The following is a 17,904-nucleotide window of genomic DNA, read 5'->3' as shown; positions in this document are numbered from 1 at the left end:
AAAAGGAAATTACTTCTTTTTGCACCTCTGTTCATCACTGACATGCTTGAAGAAGTTCTCATGGAGCAATTTTTTTTCTCCCCTGCTTCAGAGGATTTATACCAAATCTAACAGTAGAGGTCTTAATATCTGATAACATGAGCAATAGCAAGTTACTTAGATCCATGTACAGAAGAATAAAATAGGCAAACCTATTAGCCTCTTATTTATACAGTCTCAAAACTACAGGAAGAATGAAAAGCAAATATAAGAACTATTTTTAGTGAGCTCCAGAAAGAACTGAGAATTCAAGTATGCACCAGCAGCAATATTGCTTATATATTCCCCAGGCTATTTGCAGGAACTACAGTGCAGAACAGACTTGGCAGACATGTGGATGAATACAAAATGCTGAACAATAAACACGGGTTTTATAAAAAGAAAATTTTACATCAAAAAACACCCACCTCCAGTAGATCAGCAAGCATATAGGGAAAGGAAGTCCACATTAAATTATTGATTTTCCAAGAAGTCTTCTCCCTCACAAAAACACTGAAAGGAACTAAGCAGACTAAGAGGGATGAGCCTCACAAGGAAGAAAGATAGGCCAAAAAACATAAAAAAGTGGAGGAAAGAAGAAAGTGTTAATGTTTTAACCAGAGGGAGGTCATCAGTGAACAGGAAGTCTCCAGATACACTCACTACTTGTACAGTCTACAGCAAGAGGCTCCCACCAGGGCATTTCTCAGTTTAGAGGAATCTCAAGTTTAATGGCCAATGCATGGATGTGTGCATTAGAGGCAGTGCAGCACAGAAGGGAAAACACTCCAAACTTCAAGGAAATTATTGCATTACTAGACATTACAAGGAAAGGTTCTGGAGTTCTATCACCTTGACATTCAGTACCAAGCAAAACAAAGCTGAACATCAGAAATTATGAAGAAACAGAGCGTGCAATAGAGGAATATCAAAATATTGCCATGGTGGGCTTAAACCCTTAATATTGTGTGCAGTTCCTGTCCCTGTTGTCCAAAATTCACTCCTTCTCTTTCCTGTTTTAGAAAACTAAGTCTATGCTGCCATTTTGGAGAAAGAAAGTGAGGATGATAAAATGTGATGGTTTCTGTAAAAAACAACCAAAAACCTCTCAAAACCCCCTAGAACTGCTGAGTTCAGAAGAGAGATGCTGTGAGTAATAATGGAAACAACTCAAACCTATTTCAAGAGAGAGAATGGTCCACAGAACAAAGCTGGGATTCATCCACGAAAAACTCCTCTGGCTCTACTCTTGTAAGCCTTGAAGAAGATACTTAAGAAGTATCAAACATCACGATGTCATTTCTGACTCACAATAATTCCTGGCCTTCATGTCAGTGTGAGCTGAGAAAAATGCTAAACAAAATAATTAAAATACACTCCATCTTTGAACCATTTTTCTAATTCCTCAAGCATTTGCTGTTGAACACTGTGGGACACCATGTGGACTGCTGATCCATCTCAGCACCTTTGGTCTTGTAGGAATGTTATGTTTTTATTTCTCCATTGTGTAAACTCTTTTGATTATATTTGGAGTCATCCCAGGGAAGTAAGGAAAAAGTGCTGTTGAAAAATCTACAGCAAAAATAATTGTGCAATCTGTACCGCTGTTACAATTCAATCCAAATCTTATGAGAAAAGAAATCAGAACAGATTCTGTATTAAGTTCAAACACACTTGCTATGAGTTCCCAGTTACAGATACAATTGATCATGCCAGAAGTAAACAGCAAGACAGAAAGGGAGCAAGTGGTGAGAAGGTGGTGCCTCTTTGTATGTCTCACTGAATTTCATAAAGAGTCCTTTCCCATACAACACTTCCAGAAATGAAAATAGGGAAAGGACATTTCCAAGGGTTTTCTATAATTTTGTATTGGTATGTTTTCATTTCCACAGCAGTAGCTCTAAGTGTAAATATGACAAATGGGTGAGGGAAGCACAGGAACAGCAGAAAGTATTTGGGTGATGTTAAAGCTCTTTGTAACAGACCAGAGAACCTTGTGGTTCATAATTCAGTGCTGGAGAGGAGCAAACCAACACACCACAAGGCTCAGACTTCCTGAAGTATTCTGTATGATATACTGCATTATGTCACTGTCACTATTCAAATGTTACTCAGGGAATAAAAAAAAATAAAACAAAAGACCAAACCACCAACCAAAAAAAAAACCAAAAAAAACCAAACAAACAAACAAAAACCAAACCAAACCAAAAAACCACACACCAAAAAACACTCAGCCCAAACAAAATAAAACCCCAAAAAGCAAACACACAAACATTCCCCCAAAAATCTAAAAAAGAAACAAAAAAACCCCGCCCCCCTGAAAAAACCCAAACAAACAAAAAACAAACCAAAAAAACCCCACCCCACAAAACCAACAGCAACAACAACAAAAAATCAACCACAAAGAAACAAAAAAACCCAAAACCCAACAACCTGAAACCAGTACAACCCCAAAAAAACCTAGCTATGGCTTTTGGCAGAGTGGAATTGGATTACTGAACTGAAAAAAGAATTTCTATTGTCCCTGAATAACTTTCTCACCAGTTCAGCTGGAGTTCTCCAACGAGATTATGAAGCACAGGAGTACTAAAAAAACTTCTCCTATTCTAGTAAATTAAATATGGTCTTAACTTCTAGCCAACAAACAAAATTCCAATTTTGGGTTCTCAAAATGTAGTTAGAGGCTTTCTTTTGAAATATAAAAATAGCCACATAATACTTTCTTGAACTGATACACCCCAATTCATTTTGCAGCTGTTTCTGGTATGTTTTACTTAAATATCAGCAAAAACCATTTTCATCACTGAAGCACAAGAAAATAGCTAGTTCAGCAATTTTCCTTGTACAAGGAGGCAAAATGAGTTTGAGTTTTCAGTTTTTTTAAAGTTTCAAATGTGTAACACATTTTTGGTCTTGATTTTACTAATCCCAGTTTATCAGTTACTGCATGAACTGACTCCTGCACACAGCTTTTCATTGTAACAGAGCCTATGACAGCAGCATTCTGAAGAGGGAGCCAGAGGATTATGCATAAAGCTTTCTTGAGCCAAAAGAATTCCTACTAACTTCTACCTTTGAAGCAAGGACTGCTTAAAGAAAAAACTAAAAACGTAAAAAAAATAAAATTAAAAACCAGCTACCCATCTCTACTCCTTTTCAACTGCAGAGCACCCAATCAAAATCACTAATCCACATTCTATTGGTTTTATTCAATGCAACTAATTCATCAATTAGTACTGCCTTATTTACAGGCCTTAACAACAATATTATAGTTATCACAAGACTCAAATGATAGCTATTTATATGTTTCAAAGCAGGCAGAACACCTTTAATGTGTTCTACGCTCTCCATCAGTTTTGGAACTCAGTTTTTGAAACTGGGTTTAAGTAAGCATTCTCAAATAGAAAAGCTTTTTGGAGCATCTGAATACTTCTCAAAGCATAAAGCTAAAGACACAAATACTAAACACTATTCTCACTTTATATCAGGTTTTATGGTGTATTGGGAAAACATTTATCAACAACTGAAATTATAGCTAATTAAAGAATTAAACCAACATCAGTGATTGGCAAACGAGAAGAGTTAAGAATCTACAAGATATTTAAAAATCCCAGACACTTCCATAAACACAGAAACTAAGAGCATTCAAAAGTAGCTCTGTATACGGAAAATATTTTCTAAACTGATTATTATTGTTGGGAAATTGGAACTGGGATTTTCTAAAATCCTGTATTTACACCCAGAAGATTACTGGAAAGTGCACAGCTCTGTTGCCCTATCTGCCTTTGGCACAGTTTTTAGAACATAAGAGAAACAGAGGTAGAAGTATTAGTGTTATAGCATTTTTAAAACCAAATTTGTATACTGATGTGTTTGATCACCATTTGTTACTGCACTCAAACTGATTATCAATTCATATTCTAACCAAATAACCTTCCATCAAAGTAACTACTGCAGTACCAGTAAAACATCAGCAGTGTCTTCAAGTAAGCAAAACAATTGTATAACTATTTTAGGTAAGAAAGGAAATACATAATTTGATTTTAGGTAAGAAGAGAAACACATTATGAAGGCAGAGCACATGTTGACCAAACAAAAGCAGATATTTATTTTTATTTATTTACTTTTTAAATTTAAAAAGTTCTAAATCTTGTCTCACTTAAGTGCTTCCTAAAATTTCAGTTGAGAACACTTTTTTGTCATTGTTCTAGTTGAAGGTAAATGCTTGAAATATTATGACAGCAGAAAAATTTACCCATGGGATTCTCCTAGAGGCCATTGAGAAGGAATATGAGGGCAAAACAACTGGAGAGCACATTAATCTGATGTATAATCAGAAGTGAAGAAAGAAAATTTTATGTCCAAACACTTCTAAACAGATAAGCATTTCTTATGCTACATGTTTAAACAGGATGAACTGCAAGACATCTGAAACCTGAAATTAAATGCTTTGGTTCTTGTGCAAAACTGAAAACAATGTCTTACCTTGCCCCGAACTATATATTGCTTTCACAGATTTTTTCACCTTCTGTAGTGCAGTTCTGTCTTGATCCAATGCCTACAATAGCAAGAAGTAAACAAACTTTAAATATTTACTTCATTGATTGCGAGAATATACTTTAACAACTAAAAAGAAACCCAAAAATAAGTACTTTCACAGGCTGGAAAAAGCCTCAGGTACACTGATTCAGCCTGTGGGAAGGTCTGGGGTCATTCAACCCCTTCAAGATGAATTAAAGGATTGAACTGGAAATGCTCTGACAACACAGTAGAGCAGTACTGACAGTGGTAGAAGAAAACCACTATTTTAGTTTTTCAAAGGACAAAGCATTTATTCAAACTGCATTATATTTTGGGGAAAAAAAGCAAACAATAAATAGCAGATGCTTCTACACCAGCCCTACAGTTTCTACTACAACTAAATTGCTTGTTAACATCTGTGGTTCTCTCACAGTAATAGTGTTTACAGACACAGATTATAACACTAATCCCTTGCACCAAATTCTACAACATAACTCAAAGTATAGCTGATGAAACACAGCAAATCAAAATAAAGGATTAATATCTGATTTTGTGCAACATAATGTGACTGAAAGAATAATAATAACAATAATAATAGCAACAACAATAATAACAATAACAACAATAATAATAATTAAATGCAAGTATTCATTTTCAAGATTACATCTTGAACTATTGCAAAAAATGTATAAAATATAAAAAAGTATAAAATATTATTAAGTAATGATGAATAGAGGATTAGATTACAAATCATACACAGGAACATTTAAATACTCTGCTATTTTTTCCCCCATTTAGATCACAGGCAATTTCCCATCACCTAGGTAATGTTAGATCAATAATTCCAAGTTTCAATAAAGCTGGTAGTGTTTGCCATTTTATATTCACTTTGAAATCACTGGACATTGGAGAACTTGAACTCATAATCACTGTCAGGACAGCAGAGCAACTGAGCATGGGAGCTGGCAATGACCACACCATTCATGCTGCAGAGACCCTTGCACAGCCCTGTTATCCCAAAAAGTTTAAATTCTGTAGCTCCTGGGGGTTGGAAGACTGGCAGAACAAGGCACAATGTCAGCTACTCCTACTTCCTCACAGAGGGACATCACCAGCAGTGAAAACTGAGTGAAAACACCCTGCGAGCAGAGCTTTCACTGCCAAACTGAGATGATTTGACAGTGGAAGCCTTAGAAAACCTCACAGCAGCTTCCAACACCTGAGAAATGAGGTGTCCAAGACAGCTGGAGGGAGTTTTTACAAGGGCATGGAGTGACAAGAGAAGGGAGACTGGCTTGAAAGTGAGAGCAGGTTGAAATTAGATATTAGGTAGAGATTCCACTGTGAGAGGGGTGAGGCACTGGCACAGGCTACCCAGAGAAGCTGTGGATGCTCCATCCCTAGAAGTGTTCAAGGCCAGGCTGGAAGAGGCTTTGAGCAGCCTGGTCTACTGGAAGGTGTCCTTGCCCATGGTAGGAGTGTAGGAACTAGATGATATTCAGTTTTCCTTCCAACCCAAGCTATTCTATGAATCTATAATAGAAGAATATTCCACTGAGCATTAAGTAGCTCCAGAAAACCACATCAGAAGCTCTAGGTCAACCACTGGAGATGGTTAAACATGAGGGCACTGCTCATCAGTAAATTCCAAACAATGAGTGTTCCTGTGTGTGAACACTTACAGTAGGCATCCATACAGAGAGAAACCCATTAATACATAATGGTTCTGTTTTGAGTGGCCCAATTTTAACCTTGCAAAATGTTATAGCTGAACAATACATGATCATCTGTAACAAAATAAAATGGAATGTTTCTGTTCCTTGACTGGAAACAACCATTTTCTCAAATCATACAACCACTCCTGTGGCAGCTAAAACTAGAACATTTGGAACCACAAAAGCTACAAAAATGCCTTCTGAGGCTATTTATCTCTGCTTTGTTTTTGTTTTTTTTTTTTCCCATTTACAGCAGAACAATGGATTAAAACATTAAGAACTGCAAACATCATTATTTCTTTTGCTCCCCACTAAAATAGCGGGTTTGACTTGACTTACATCTTGCCAGGAAAAGTTACCATTTTTAAATGCAATAAAATATTGGGAACTCTGTGTTCCTTTCCAAGACACTGCACAGCAAGTGCTTCTCTTTGATTCCTCTGCAAATGCTGTCAAAAGCTTTTGCTCCTGCCTGCCTGCTATGTCAGGCAGTTGCTATCATACATTTCTACTGAAGCTCTCTCCATCTTCAATGACCAGAAAAAAATAATGACTCACTTGTCTACTGAGAATTTGAACACAGGATAAGAATTTGAATCCAATGTTTTGTAAGAAAGAAAATGGTTAATATTGATGAGATTGAGAGATAAAACTTTGTGCTAAGGTCTAGTATTGAAGCAAATTCGGCAGTCGGGAGAAAGAAACAAATACAAAAACTCCAGGAAACTTTTTACTGAAGTTATCAATCTAAAAGACTATGACAAGCAGACTAGAAAAAATTTCTAAATTGGATTTGCTATTGAATTAGATGCAATCACTAATGTGAGAGCAGGAGGAAAGGAAACATTCATTATTTTAAAAGAGGACTCACTGAGCAAAGCAATATACAAAGATGACATCCACAGCCTGAAGGAGCCAGTGATCTAAGTCAGAATGACATCACAGGCCAATTTTGCATTTTTATAGTTGCAAATACAATTTTTATGTGAACTACTTCTTCATAGTCCAAAACTATAAATAAAATACTTACATACCAGGTACACAAAACCTGTTATCTAGGGTTGCTTAGCTGCTTTTGGGTGTTGATGTTTTTTGGTTGTTTGTTTGTGTTTTGTTTATTTTATATAACTGGAGATAGTTTGTTTCCAAATATATAACATTCCTCTTAGAGGTCTTCTGCTGACAATTTTTAGCTGCACTCTGCTGCAAAGGAATTAAGTTACATTCAATGCTCAATTCAATTATTATTCCAGAGTAATATTACCTTCTCAGCATGTTAGACAGAAACAGCCTTGCTTTCCCTAGTCAGGTGAAAACAAGCTTTTGCAGTATTCATTAATTTTCATTTCGAGTATTTAGAATATTAAATACTTTGAGTGCCTATCATAGCAGAAAACACAAAAATCTGATCTTCCATTTAAAGTGGTATACATTCATATTCTTGAAAATTGCTGTCTTAGAGAGCCAAGGGGTTTCTGTGACAACCTCTAGGTATTCAGAGGCACTCCTTCCTACCTGCCAAACTCTTCCTTACCACCACCCACTCCTTCCTGCTCTCCTTTAATGCTTCTTTCTTAATTTCCATGATACCACCTTGCAGGAGGCCTTTTTTAAATTCTACAGAAGAACATTTTCTTACCCTCTCACATATTTTGGAAAGACAAATCATTTAAAGATTCACTACTACACCACAGATTCACTACCTTATTAGCTGAACAAAGCTTTCTTCTTGAAAATGGTCATTCTGGAGGCAAGCTCAAAAAAATGAAAAATCAGTTTTCAAAAAAAATAATTGAAGGGAAACAAGGAGGAAGAACACAAAATAACCACCATATTTAATCTGCTTAAGTAAGATGAAGCAAGGAAAGCTCCTTGCTCCTCATTCTCAGCAGATTCTCTGGCTTTGCTGAGGTTTCAGGTTGCTGCATTCACTTACATTGAAGCTTATGCTCCAGAAGAAAATCTCCTGATCATGCAACATCAGCCCTTCTAACTAATTCCCCACACAGTTACCCAGATGTAATTTCTCCTTTCTGCTGAAACATGGCTGCTCTAACCTAGCCTGCCATTTCAATCCACCAGGCTGCTTCAAACCTGCCCTGCTGAGGAAAGCAGCGTCTGCTCCCTCACCCCAGAGCACTCGTGGTGGCCACAGTGACCCAGCTCAGGAGCTGCTGTGGTGCCAACATCCTGTGAAAGCTCCTTTGAGCACTGTGGATGCAGCTCACCTTCCACCAGTGCAGTCACACTGACAGACATTTATACTTGCAGCTACCATCTCACATTCAGAGAAGGTACCTGCTCTCTCCTAAGATGTACATTTACTGGTGGCTATTCACACCCATGAATGGAAAACTTGTCCACCTGAGGATACAAAAACAAACTAATTTTGGGCTGGAGACAAGGTGAGTTTTCCCAATGGATCATTTCATTGATGTACATCACCAGGTGCACTTTTACCAGCTTACCACAGCACACAGATCAGGGCCAGGTCAGAAGAGGTATATGCTGACATTCCCTAACCCACACCAGTCCTCTCTGCTACACATTTTCCACTGCTGTTCACACTGACAGACTCTGCTTTTGCCTCTCCTCAACCCTCAAGAGCCTGATCTCTTCTCAGTGAAAGGTATTTCTATTTTGGGTCCATGCTCTGGTTTAATAGCCTCTAAATTTTAAGCCAGAAATTATACTACAGTGAAATGTGGAAAGTGGTAGATTGTGGTTTGCCATCTGTCTCTGATATAGTAAAAACTGGCAGGTTCACATTTAGGTAAAACACTAATTGTTTTTTTAAAACCTTGTGTCTTTTTATTCTGTATAGATATGTATCTATTTATGGGCAAGTGTGTGCATAAATACTTCTATTAGAGTGTACTAGCAAGTGTCCCTGCTTATGGCAGGGAGGTTGGAACTAGATGAACTTTAAGGTCCCTTCCAACCCAAACCATTCTGTGACTCTATATTTGTCCTGATGTGATTGTACAGAAAAGTCTACATACTATAACCATATTTATGAATATCTGAGGTGTTTATTGCTAATACACATGAAAATCATGGTTTAAAAAACACATAAACCTTTCTTTCTAGATTAAAATAAAACTACTGTCCAGAAACCAATCACAAAAGTGCTTTACACACATATTAAATTTAGCTTTTCTAGAAACCAGGACCAACCCAGAGGCACAGATTTGCACAAAGGATGCTACTGCCCATTGAGCCCACTAGAGTACTAGAACATCAAATCTATTTTGTGTACTTTGCAAACCTTTAGAATTTGAAGAGGGGTTAAAAAACCCACTAATTTCTGTTTCAACCTCACAATAATAAAAGAAAAAAGTGGCTCAAGACACCAATGATCACATTAATATGTCAGTATATATTACTGAATATGATTAATCCCCAAGTAGATTATCCAAAGGAGATACACTTCCCAACTAGAAGAAATCATTCATGCTTATATCAGAAAAAGTTTAGAAATTGACACCATTTTTAGGAGTTTGCCCTAAAAGATTCCATATCTTATCACTACCAGAACCAGCCCACAAAAATAATACACCAGAGAGGAAATGTTTTAAACTATTATAACATTTTGCACAAGACAAACCCTTGAACAACCTATGTACTCATCACCCTCCCTCCATATATTTAAAGAAATTATTTTCTTATATTAAAAAAACAATCCATGTGAAATACAAAAATATCTGAGGTATACACACAAATAGGTGCAATGAGTTCTTGGGAATCATGTGCCTGTATTGTCAGACACAAGAACAATTAATTCATGGAACACACAAGGATAATTTATTGGCTTCAAGGGACTAAAAGTAGTAAATCTTTCACTTACCAATTTACACAGTTCTCTAACCCTGGAACAGAAATTACTGCTGGCTATACTATAAAACATGCTTGCCCTCTGCTCAAGTCCCAATTACAGGACCCATGGAATGAAGTAGAGCAATAGCATCTTATAAAGTTATGGCTGTTCAGCAACAGTATCAGCTTTCCTCACAATAAAATCCAGACTTTATTGGATATACAATAAACACAGACTAGACAACTAGTAAGTTATTGCATGCCACTGAAATTGCCACAACACAAACCTCTATAATTGCCACAGTGAAATAAAAACGAAAGAGAAGATTTGCCTTGGTCTCCTGTAGCTCACTCATTCAGAAATGAGCAGACTTCCAAACTCATTTAATTCTGAACACAGAGAAGTGACTTAAACCACCCTTCCTGTCCTTCCTTCTCCACTCAAATTACACTGGTCTTGCCAGACACCAAAATGAAAATTGTTTCCAATTGCTAGTCTCAGCACATGTCTACATGAAAAGAATAGGGGTGTTAAAGAGTTAAGAATTTTCTAGAGACCACCGCTGTGTGTAAAAACGTGGACATGGAAAGGTCCAGCTTGAACTTGCCCTGAGTTACTTAAGAAAACCCCAAAGTCACCAATGAGAGGAAGCAAACCAAAACAACACATCAACAAGCAGTTATCACCATAATAACTGATGCCAGCATCATTTCACACACCACCATTTACCAGCTGCTTCCAAAAGAAGACCAACTAAAATAACATTATTTTTAAAACCTTGTCTTTTCTCTGAAAATTTCAAGCTTCAAGTGTTTTAAACATAACCTAATGAAAAAAGCATCCAGCGATCAAACTGAGTAAATACATTTTTCCTGAAAGTATTTTTTTTTTCCAGGTAATGTCCAAATTTAACACAGATCCCATCAGCTGAACTTTCCTCATGTCTGCTCTTAGCTACATGGTCTGATGCAATGCAGCAGCCTCTCCAAACTCCACATATGTGACAAAAATCACCAACCTCCAGAGCTGTAAAGGTCACAATAGATGTGCCAGCTCACTTGTGTGGGCTCTTAAAAAACTGCAAAAATGCTAGCCACTTAATTATTTTCTCAAGTATTTCTCAAATAGAAGCACAGTGGATACTGCTTGTAAAAGTGCAGGATTGCTAATTGTCATTTGTTTGGCAACTGATCCTTCTTTGTAACCAGATTCCTACCCAGCAGCCTCCTCTGCAAGAGCAAGAACGTAGACACTGGTCACTATGTATGATCACTTCTGCATAAAATGAAGTTAGCATCACATTTTTCTAATGAGCATGGTGTGTATGTTGGATTTTGTGCACACTCTGACACACCTGGGAAAGCTTAACAATATTTTGGGCAGTTTCTTAATTTAAGTTCTCAGTTGAGTTACATAATACTTCTGCACAAAGTACATTTAGAGACACCTGAAAAATAAGCTAAGAGATTAGTTTCCAGGAATGTTGATGACACTGATCAGATTTATTTTCTAATTTCTGTTGTGTAGGAGATGCTGAAAAGCCCACAACTAGTGACAACACTTGAAACCATCCAGTGACAGTTTCCCCCACAAGCTCTAAACCAGCTTCACTGGATAGAAACTAAACTTGGTGATAAAAATCAGAGAATGGTTTGGGTTGGAAAACATCATCTAGTCCCAATGATTCTGATATGGGAAGGGACACCTTTTCCTTGAGCAGGTTGCTCAAAGCCCCATTCAACCTGGCATTGAAACCTTCAAGGATAGAATATCCACAGCTTCTCCTGACACAATGGGGCAGCCACAACTACTTAGTGACAATATTCTTGCCTTTACACTGGCAACAACACACCTTAAACTAGCTACATCTGCTGGAACAGCTCTCATTCACTATATACAAAGTCACTCCTTCAATCAGCAGTAGTAAAGCAGAATAGTACAGAAACCTAGAACGGCAAAACCAGTGAAAAAACCTTCCCAGTTTAAATGTCACTGTAGCACAACTTTAGCTACATCTTACCCCAGCAGCTGGGATAAAGCATGGCTACAGCTCAAAATCCAGCACAACCACAGCCAGACTCCCAGCTCCTGAACATAACACTGCACACAATTCCCAGGCTGCACACACAGCTTTTGCCAGCATTAAGGCTGCATAGCACTAGCAAGTGGTTGCACAGAACATTATCCAAGAATCTTCCTACATTACAAAAGTTCCTCTGTTTAAATATAACAAGTGCTGTTGCACTCTACTTTTTAGCAAATCAAGACATAAGATGTCAATCTTTTTTCCTGTGACTTGATTCTTCTTGTCCACATCAGCAATCTATTAAGTACTGTTTTAAAAGCACAAAGGGAATGATCCTAAACTAATGAAAGTCTATTCTCTCCCTGCATCCTTGCAAACCTCACCTTACATTTTTTACAAAAGCCAGGGGAAATGCATTGATTTCGCTGTGGGTATTGGCTACCAAACACTACCCTACAAAATTACCTTTTTTTTTTTTTTTTCCAGCATAATTCACTGAAGTTTCTTGTCATTTGAAAAACCCAAGACATTACAAAGAGACATTTTCATTTAACAAAAATCTAATCTGAAAAGCTTATATGCAAGAGACCTAAATACTAACACACTCAAAATATAGAACAAGATTATTTATTTTTGAGAACAATCAAACAAACTCATCAGAAGACAGTGAATATTTGAGACAAGGTCTTTCAAAAGGAAACAAAGTGAGGAGAAGATGACATACAAACAGCACGAACACAACCACATTCAATAGATGTGCTAACAGACATAGGGTTATTAAAAATGTGATTCTTAGCAACTTGAACTGGAAAAAGCACAGAAGCCTCTGGAAAATTGCTGCCCCCACTACACCAGACTGTAAATTTCACTAACAGGAGAGCTCTTCAGCTGCAGCACCAGAGTTAAATACCACAAAGTTTTGTCCCCTGTTAACTCTTTTCCTTCTTTTCCTGAAGCCACAAAACATTTTGCAGCAGTCTCTGCAGTTCTTATCCCAGTAACTCACAGGCATTTTCTACTTAGGGAGGGAAGAGGCACTTGATCAGGACTAGTTATTCTTACTGGCAGCAAAGCTCTTCAAATATTGTACACAGTTTCTGTGAATGCTACAAAAGTTAAAAGTGACACTGAGGAATAAATGCAGCCTCTCCATCGGTGTTGCAGGCACACAGCACACTCACATCTCATGGCTCCATAAATCCAAATCCCAAGTGGCATTGTTGGGATCTCCTACCAGCCATTACTGCTACTATTAGAAGTCCTTTTAAGTAAAAAAATTGCCCTAGCTGAGGTAACAGGCATGATCCCCCACTTGAGACCAGAAACAACTCATGCTCCCTCTCCTCCTAACTCCTAAAGGAATATTTAAATGCATACATTGAACGATGACTGCAATATTTCATTTCAGAATTATTCCATTCAGAGAGAAAATGAGTATATTAACACACTGTTTCATGCAAAAATGAAAAAAAAAAAAGTGCTTATTTTTCCCAGGCTGCAGTTTCCAAGGATTTCATTAAAGGATTTCCAGTGTAACACAGACCTTGAAGACTACTGCAACATTATGGGGCACTGTTACAGGACAGTTTTGTTCTGCTTATGGAGACTGCAATGATGGCAGACTCATTAAGATTTCATCTTACATCATGTTAAATCTTCAACCACCACCACTTATGAAATTCAGAGCTACATTCATGTAAGCAGCTAAGAGAGTCTATCATCCTACAAACAATCCTCATTACAGGGTATAACACAGAATGACACTATGGGATACTAACAGAAAGAAGAATAAAAACACATCTAGAACCAATCTATTATAAAAAGCATACATTCAATTTTTTTTCTGTTTGTAAGGTAAATTTAAAAATGGAAATTAGAAGTTTTACTATATACAGTAGGCGTTGTCTTTCTAATTCTAATTCTGCTTAGTCTGTGACTAGAGCTTTACAAAAATGCATAAATGAGGGGATTGGAGACCCCCCTTATAAAAGAAAAATAGATTAAAATCACAATTCCATAATTTAAATATCAAGCTTTAATTTTTTAATTTCCATGTCATGTTCTTTAACATAAATATATTCTCTGGACACATGTAGTTTAGTGGGAAAATTATAGAAAAGGAAATAATAATCAGAATAGTCATGTCCAGTATATTAATAAAAGCCTCATCTAAAATCTTCTATATTCTTCTACCTTGCCTTTCAATCAACGTGCAAAAATAGCATAAAAGTACAGAAAATGAAGATGTACATCTCATCTTTATTGTGGTATAACCACAGTCTACAAACCTCTAAAAGCTATATAGGCTGAAGAAAAGCAAGCCATAGGTGTGTGTAATATATATTATTTAACTGTATATATGTTTAATTACCAGAATAATTCTATATACATCTTAAGCCCAGAGTAAAATCTGCTTTCTCAATATACAAGTGAAAAAGTGAAATGAGAAGGGATATCAAAACTAAAGCAAAAACCTGTGTTAGATTTTACTCTGTAGGGTTTATTTTGGGGATGCTGGCACACATCATGACCACTTGCAAACTGTTTATGCATAGAAAAGAATTTCTGACTCATATACAAGTGTATAAGTGACAGCAGTCAATCACGGGTGCAGGAAGAGGATATTTTCACACCACTGAAGTCCTACAGTGTAAAGGCAACCCTTAATTCCCCAAAGTGTGTATATGACCTGACAAAGTCGTTGGGACAACACAGCTTTCCCTTCCATACCAAGGAGACTTTAAATATAAGGCTGATTTTAAAGGTATTGTTTTAAAACCACAGTGAAACTTAAAAGAATTTGGCAGCAATTTCCAGCATTTTTGGAAACATTATGAGTACTTTTCAAGCAAACTGCTACTTACTTCACAGCATTTTTTTAACCCAGTATTGTGTTTTGCAAAAAGAGACCCATGCTATTTCTCTTTTATTACTGTATTAGAGAACAGACGCCCTTGGAGAATATTCTATACATTTTTTAAATAATATCACACTTCAGACAATTTATAGCCAAGATGCTAAACATAGCTAAATTACACTAGCAACAATTTCCTTTAAAATATTCAGACAAAAAGCATTCACATTCTACGGATGCAAAAGGAAAAGTTTAATCAAAGAACACAATTTCCCCATATATGCAGGACTTGAAGGAGAAGGCTCAAGTTCAGTGGAAGTTGAGAAGATCATGCACAATCATCCTTTTTTTCCTCAAGCTTAAACACTTTTGTTAACACTTGTATGAGACACCCACAATGAATATAAAATAATTGTGAATGAACTCTGCTTATTTGCGGTTTTTTGGTTTTTTTTTTGTTTTTTTTTTCATCTAAACAGCAGTCTAAGTGATGAGGGTTGAGAGGGGTGGGGCTGCTCAGCCTGGAGAAGAAAAAGCTCTGGGGTGACCTTATAGCACCTTCCAGCACCTAAAGGAGCTACAAGAGACCAGGAGTGGGACCTTTTACAAGGGCATGGAGTGATAAGGACAAGGGGGAATGGGTCTAAGCTGAAGGAGGGTAGATTTAGTTTGGATGCTAGGTAGAAATTCTTTACTGTGAGTATGGTGAGGGATCAGGCTGCCCAGAGAAGTTATGGGTGCTCCATCCCTGGAAGTCTTCAAGGCCACGTTGTATGGGGCTTTGAGCAACCTGGTTTAGTGGAAGGTGTCCCAGCCCAGGGCAGGGACTTGGAACTGGATGATCTTGAAGGTTCCTTCCAACTCAAATCATTCTGTGATTCTATGATGAGGATGTATGTCACCTCAAAATAACATAGGTTGGCAATATCCATCTCTAAAATAGGGAATATAATTTATGTTTCAGAATGGAGAAAGGAGTATGAGAAAACAAATGAAAACCAGGATTACTACCACAGAGCAACACAAGTGCATGGACAAAGTTGATCCTTACCATGTAGTTTTCCATGCATGTATAATATGCAACTAGAACATAGGACAAAGTAATGCCATAATCTAAAATCCATCCAAAAGAGCAGTAATTACATAATGAAGTATATTTAATCAGAAATCAAGTTATTAATGCTTTAGTCTATTTTGTTTTCTTTTAACTATATATTCCCCTCCAAAGCACAAAATTAAGACTAATACTAAAACCCATTAATTTATAGCATTTATCTTGAAGTTACCTTGGTTTGCAAAAACGATTTATTCATTTCAGCCCACTCTAAATATCGTGTTAGCTAAATCTAATGGATGCAGCTAGTGCTTAAATAAAATTAACCTCAGTCAACATCACTCTTAAAGACAATCAAGAGGTTTCTACAATCAAGGAATAATTTTACATAAAAACTAGACAGACTAAGATACTAGAACAATTAACAGGCTGCACTACTTTAATAGCTCTCACAAAGTTGCAAAGAAGCTGTGAACACAACAGAAACTTCTCAACTTATGCTACAGTGTATTTGCTTGACAAACACCTTCAAACTTCGATGCTATGGGACGTGACACAGTATTAATCACCAATAAGTACAATACCATTTCATGATCACAAGCAAGACAGACATTTTCTTCATTTTTACATTTCTGCAGCTTCCTCATAGTACTTTTTATAAAAATTTAATACCTTCAAATACAATTTAATTCAGAAGAGGCATATGAATGAAAATAGATTGTTCTCCTTTTCCTTAGGAAGTAACAACTGTTTCAGGTATCAAAATATGCAATAGATGTCCTACAATATACATCAAATGTATGCATATAGTTAAAAAATTCACTTTGGAACAGAATAAATGTATAGAAAAAACCGGTGAGTAATGTAATAGAAATTTGGACAGGAAAGATGAAATTGTTAAGCAAATGAAGGCTGAAATCAATAGTATTCTACATTCCAGCTGGTATTTTATGATTGAAAGCAACAGGACAACAGGAATCCCTGCAGGTTTTAGTGGAAAATTAGAGTGGTCAGTTGCTTCACAGGACCTGAAAAATATAATTTTCCTGTTTCTCCTTTCCCAATCACTCATACCCACAGATTGCCCAGAGAGGGTGTGGAGTCTCTCTCACTGGAGATATTAAAGAAACTTCTGGACCAGTCCTGTGCCATGTGCTCTGTGATGATGCTGCTTGAGCAGGGACATTGGACCAGATGACCCACTGTGGTCTCTTCCAGCCTGACCCACTCTGGGGCTCCATGAAAATTGCCATATGACCTAAGAAGACAGATTATATTTCATACCTACATTAAGATCCATTCCATCTGAGCTACATCCCTTGCAATCCACCTCCTTTTGATCTGTGAAGATCCACTTTGAGACTGTAAAACTAGAATGCTTGGAAAACAACTCTGTCAGAAGGCAGAAATATCCATGAACAGAGGCTAAATTCCATCTTCACCAAGCAGAGGTGACTCCATCTACAGATTTCCTGTTTGAGTCTCATATTGTTTCTCTTGATTTTAAAATGGTTCTATCCTTCAGAAACTCAGTCAGCTATTTAAACTACAGTAACTCACTGCTGTTCCTTAGGCCATTTCTTATGATCTTCACAAGTACATAAACCATGGCTGCAGCATAGTCAGAAGTTTTATGTTTGCAGCTACAGAGTTACTGCACTTGAGAATATCAATGGAGCAAAATCTGAAAAGCACTTTATGCAACTTCCACTGTTCTGTATTATTAACTGTCTAGTAACCTGGTTTAAATACCTCCTACTGCTTTTAAAAGACCATTTATCCTCTACACCAGACATCAATCCAAGCAGACAGCACTTCTTTCTCAGAGAAAGGTGGTATTCAGTAAGGGGGAATTTAATTCTGGAGGCCAGATGCTGGCCTCAACAGAGCACTAAACAA

General features: G+C 37.0%; 1 protein-coding gene across 3 annotated transcripts in view; it reads right to left on the bottom strand.

Annotated features, from left to right (window-relative positions):
* Positions 1-17,904, bottom strand: part of ASAP1 (ArfGAP with SH3 domain, ankyrin repeat and PH domain 1) — a 144,163-nt gene that overhangs the window by 65,964 nt on the left and 60,295 nt on the right. For all 3 annotated transcript variants that reach the window (XM_056483782.1, XM_056483783.1, XM_056483784.1), the window contains one exon: positions 4,504-4,576. In XM_056483782.1, coding sequence (XP_056339757.1) covers positions 4,504-4,576 — 73 coding nt within the window. The remainder of the gene's footprint in view (positions 1-4,503; positions 4,577-17,904) is intronic.

The sequence above is a fragment of the Oenanthe melanoleuca genome, chromosome 2, assembly GCF_029582105.1.
Source record: "Oenanthe melanoleuca isolate GR-GAL-2019-014 chromosome 2, OMel1.0, whole genome shotgun sequence".
Classification (NCBI taxonomy): domain Eukaryota; kingdom Metazoa; phylum Chordata; class Aves; order Passeriformes; family Muscicapidae; genus Oenanthe; species Oenanthe melanoleuca.
Note: the sequence above shows the minus strand (reverse complement) of the source record. Positions and strands in the feature narration are given on the sequence as shown.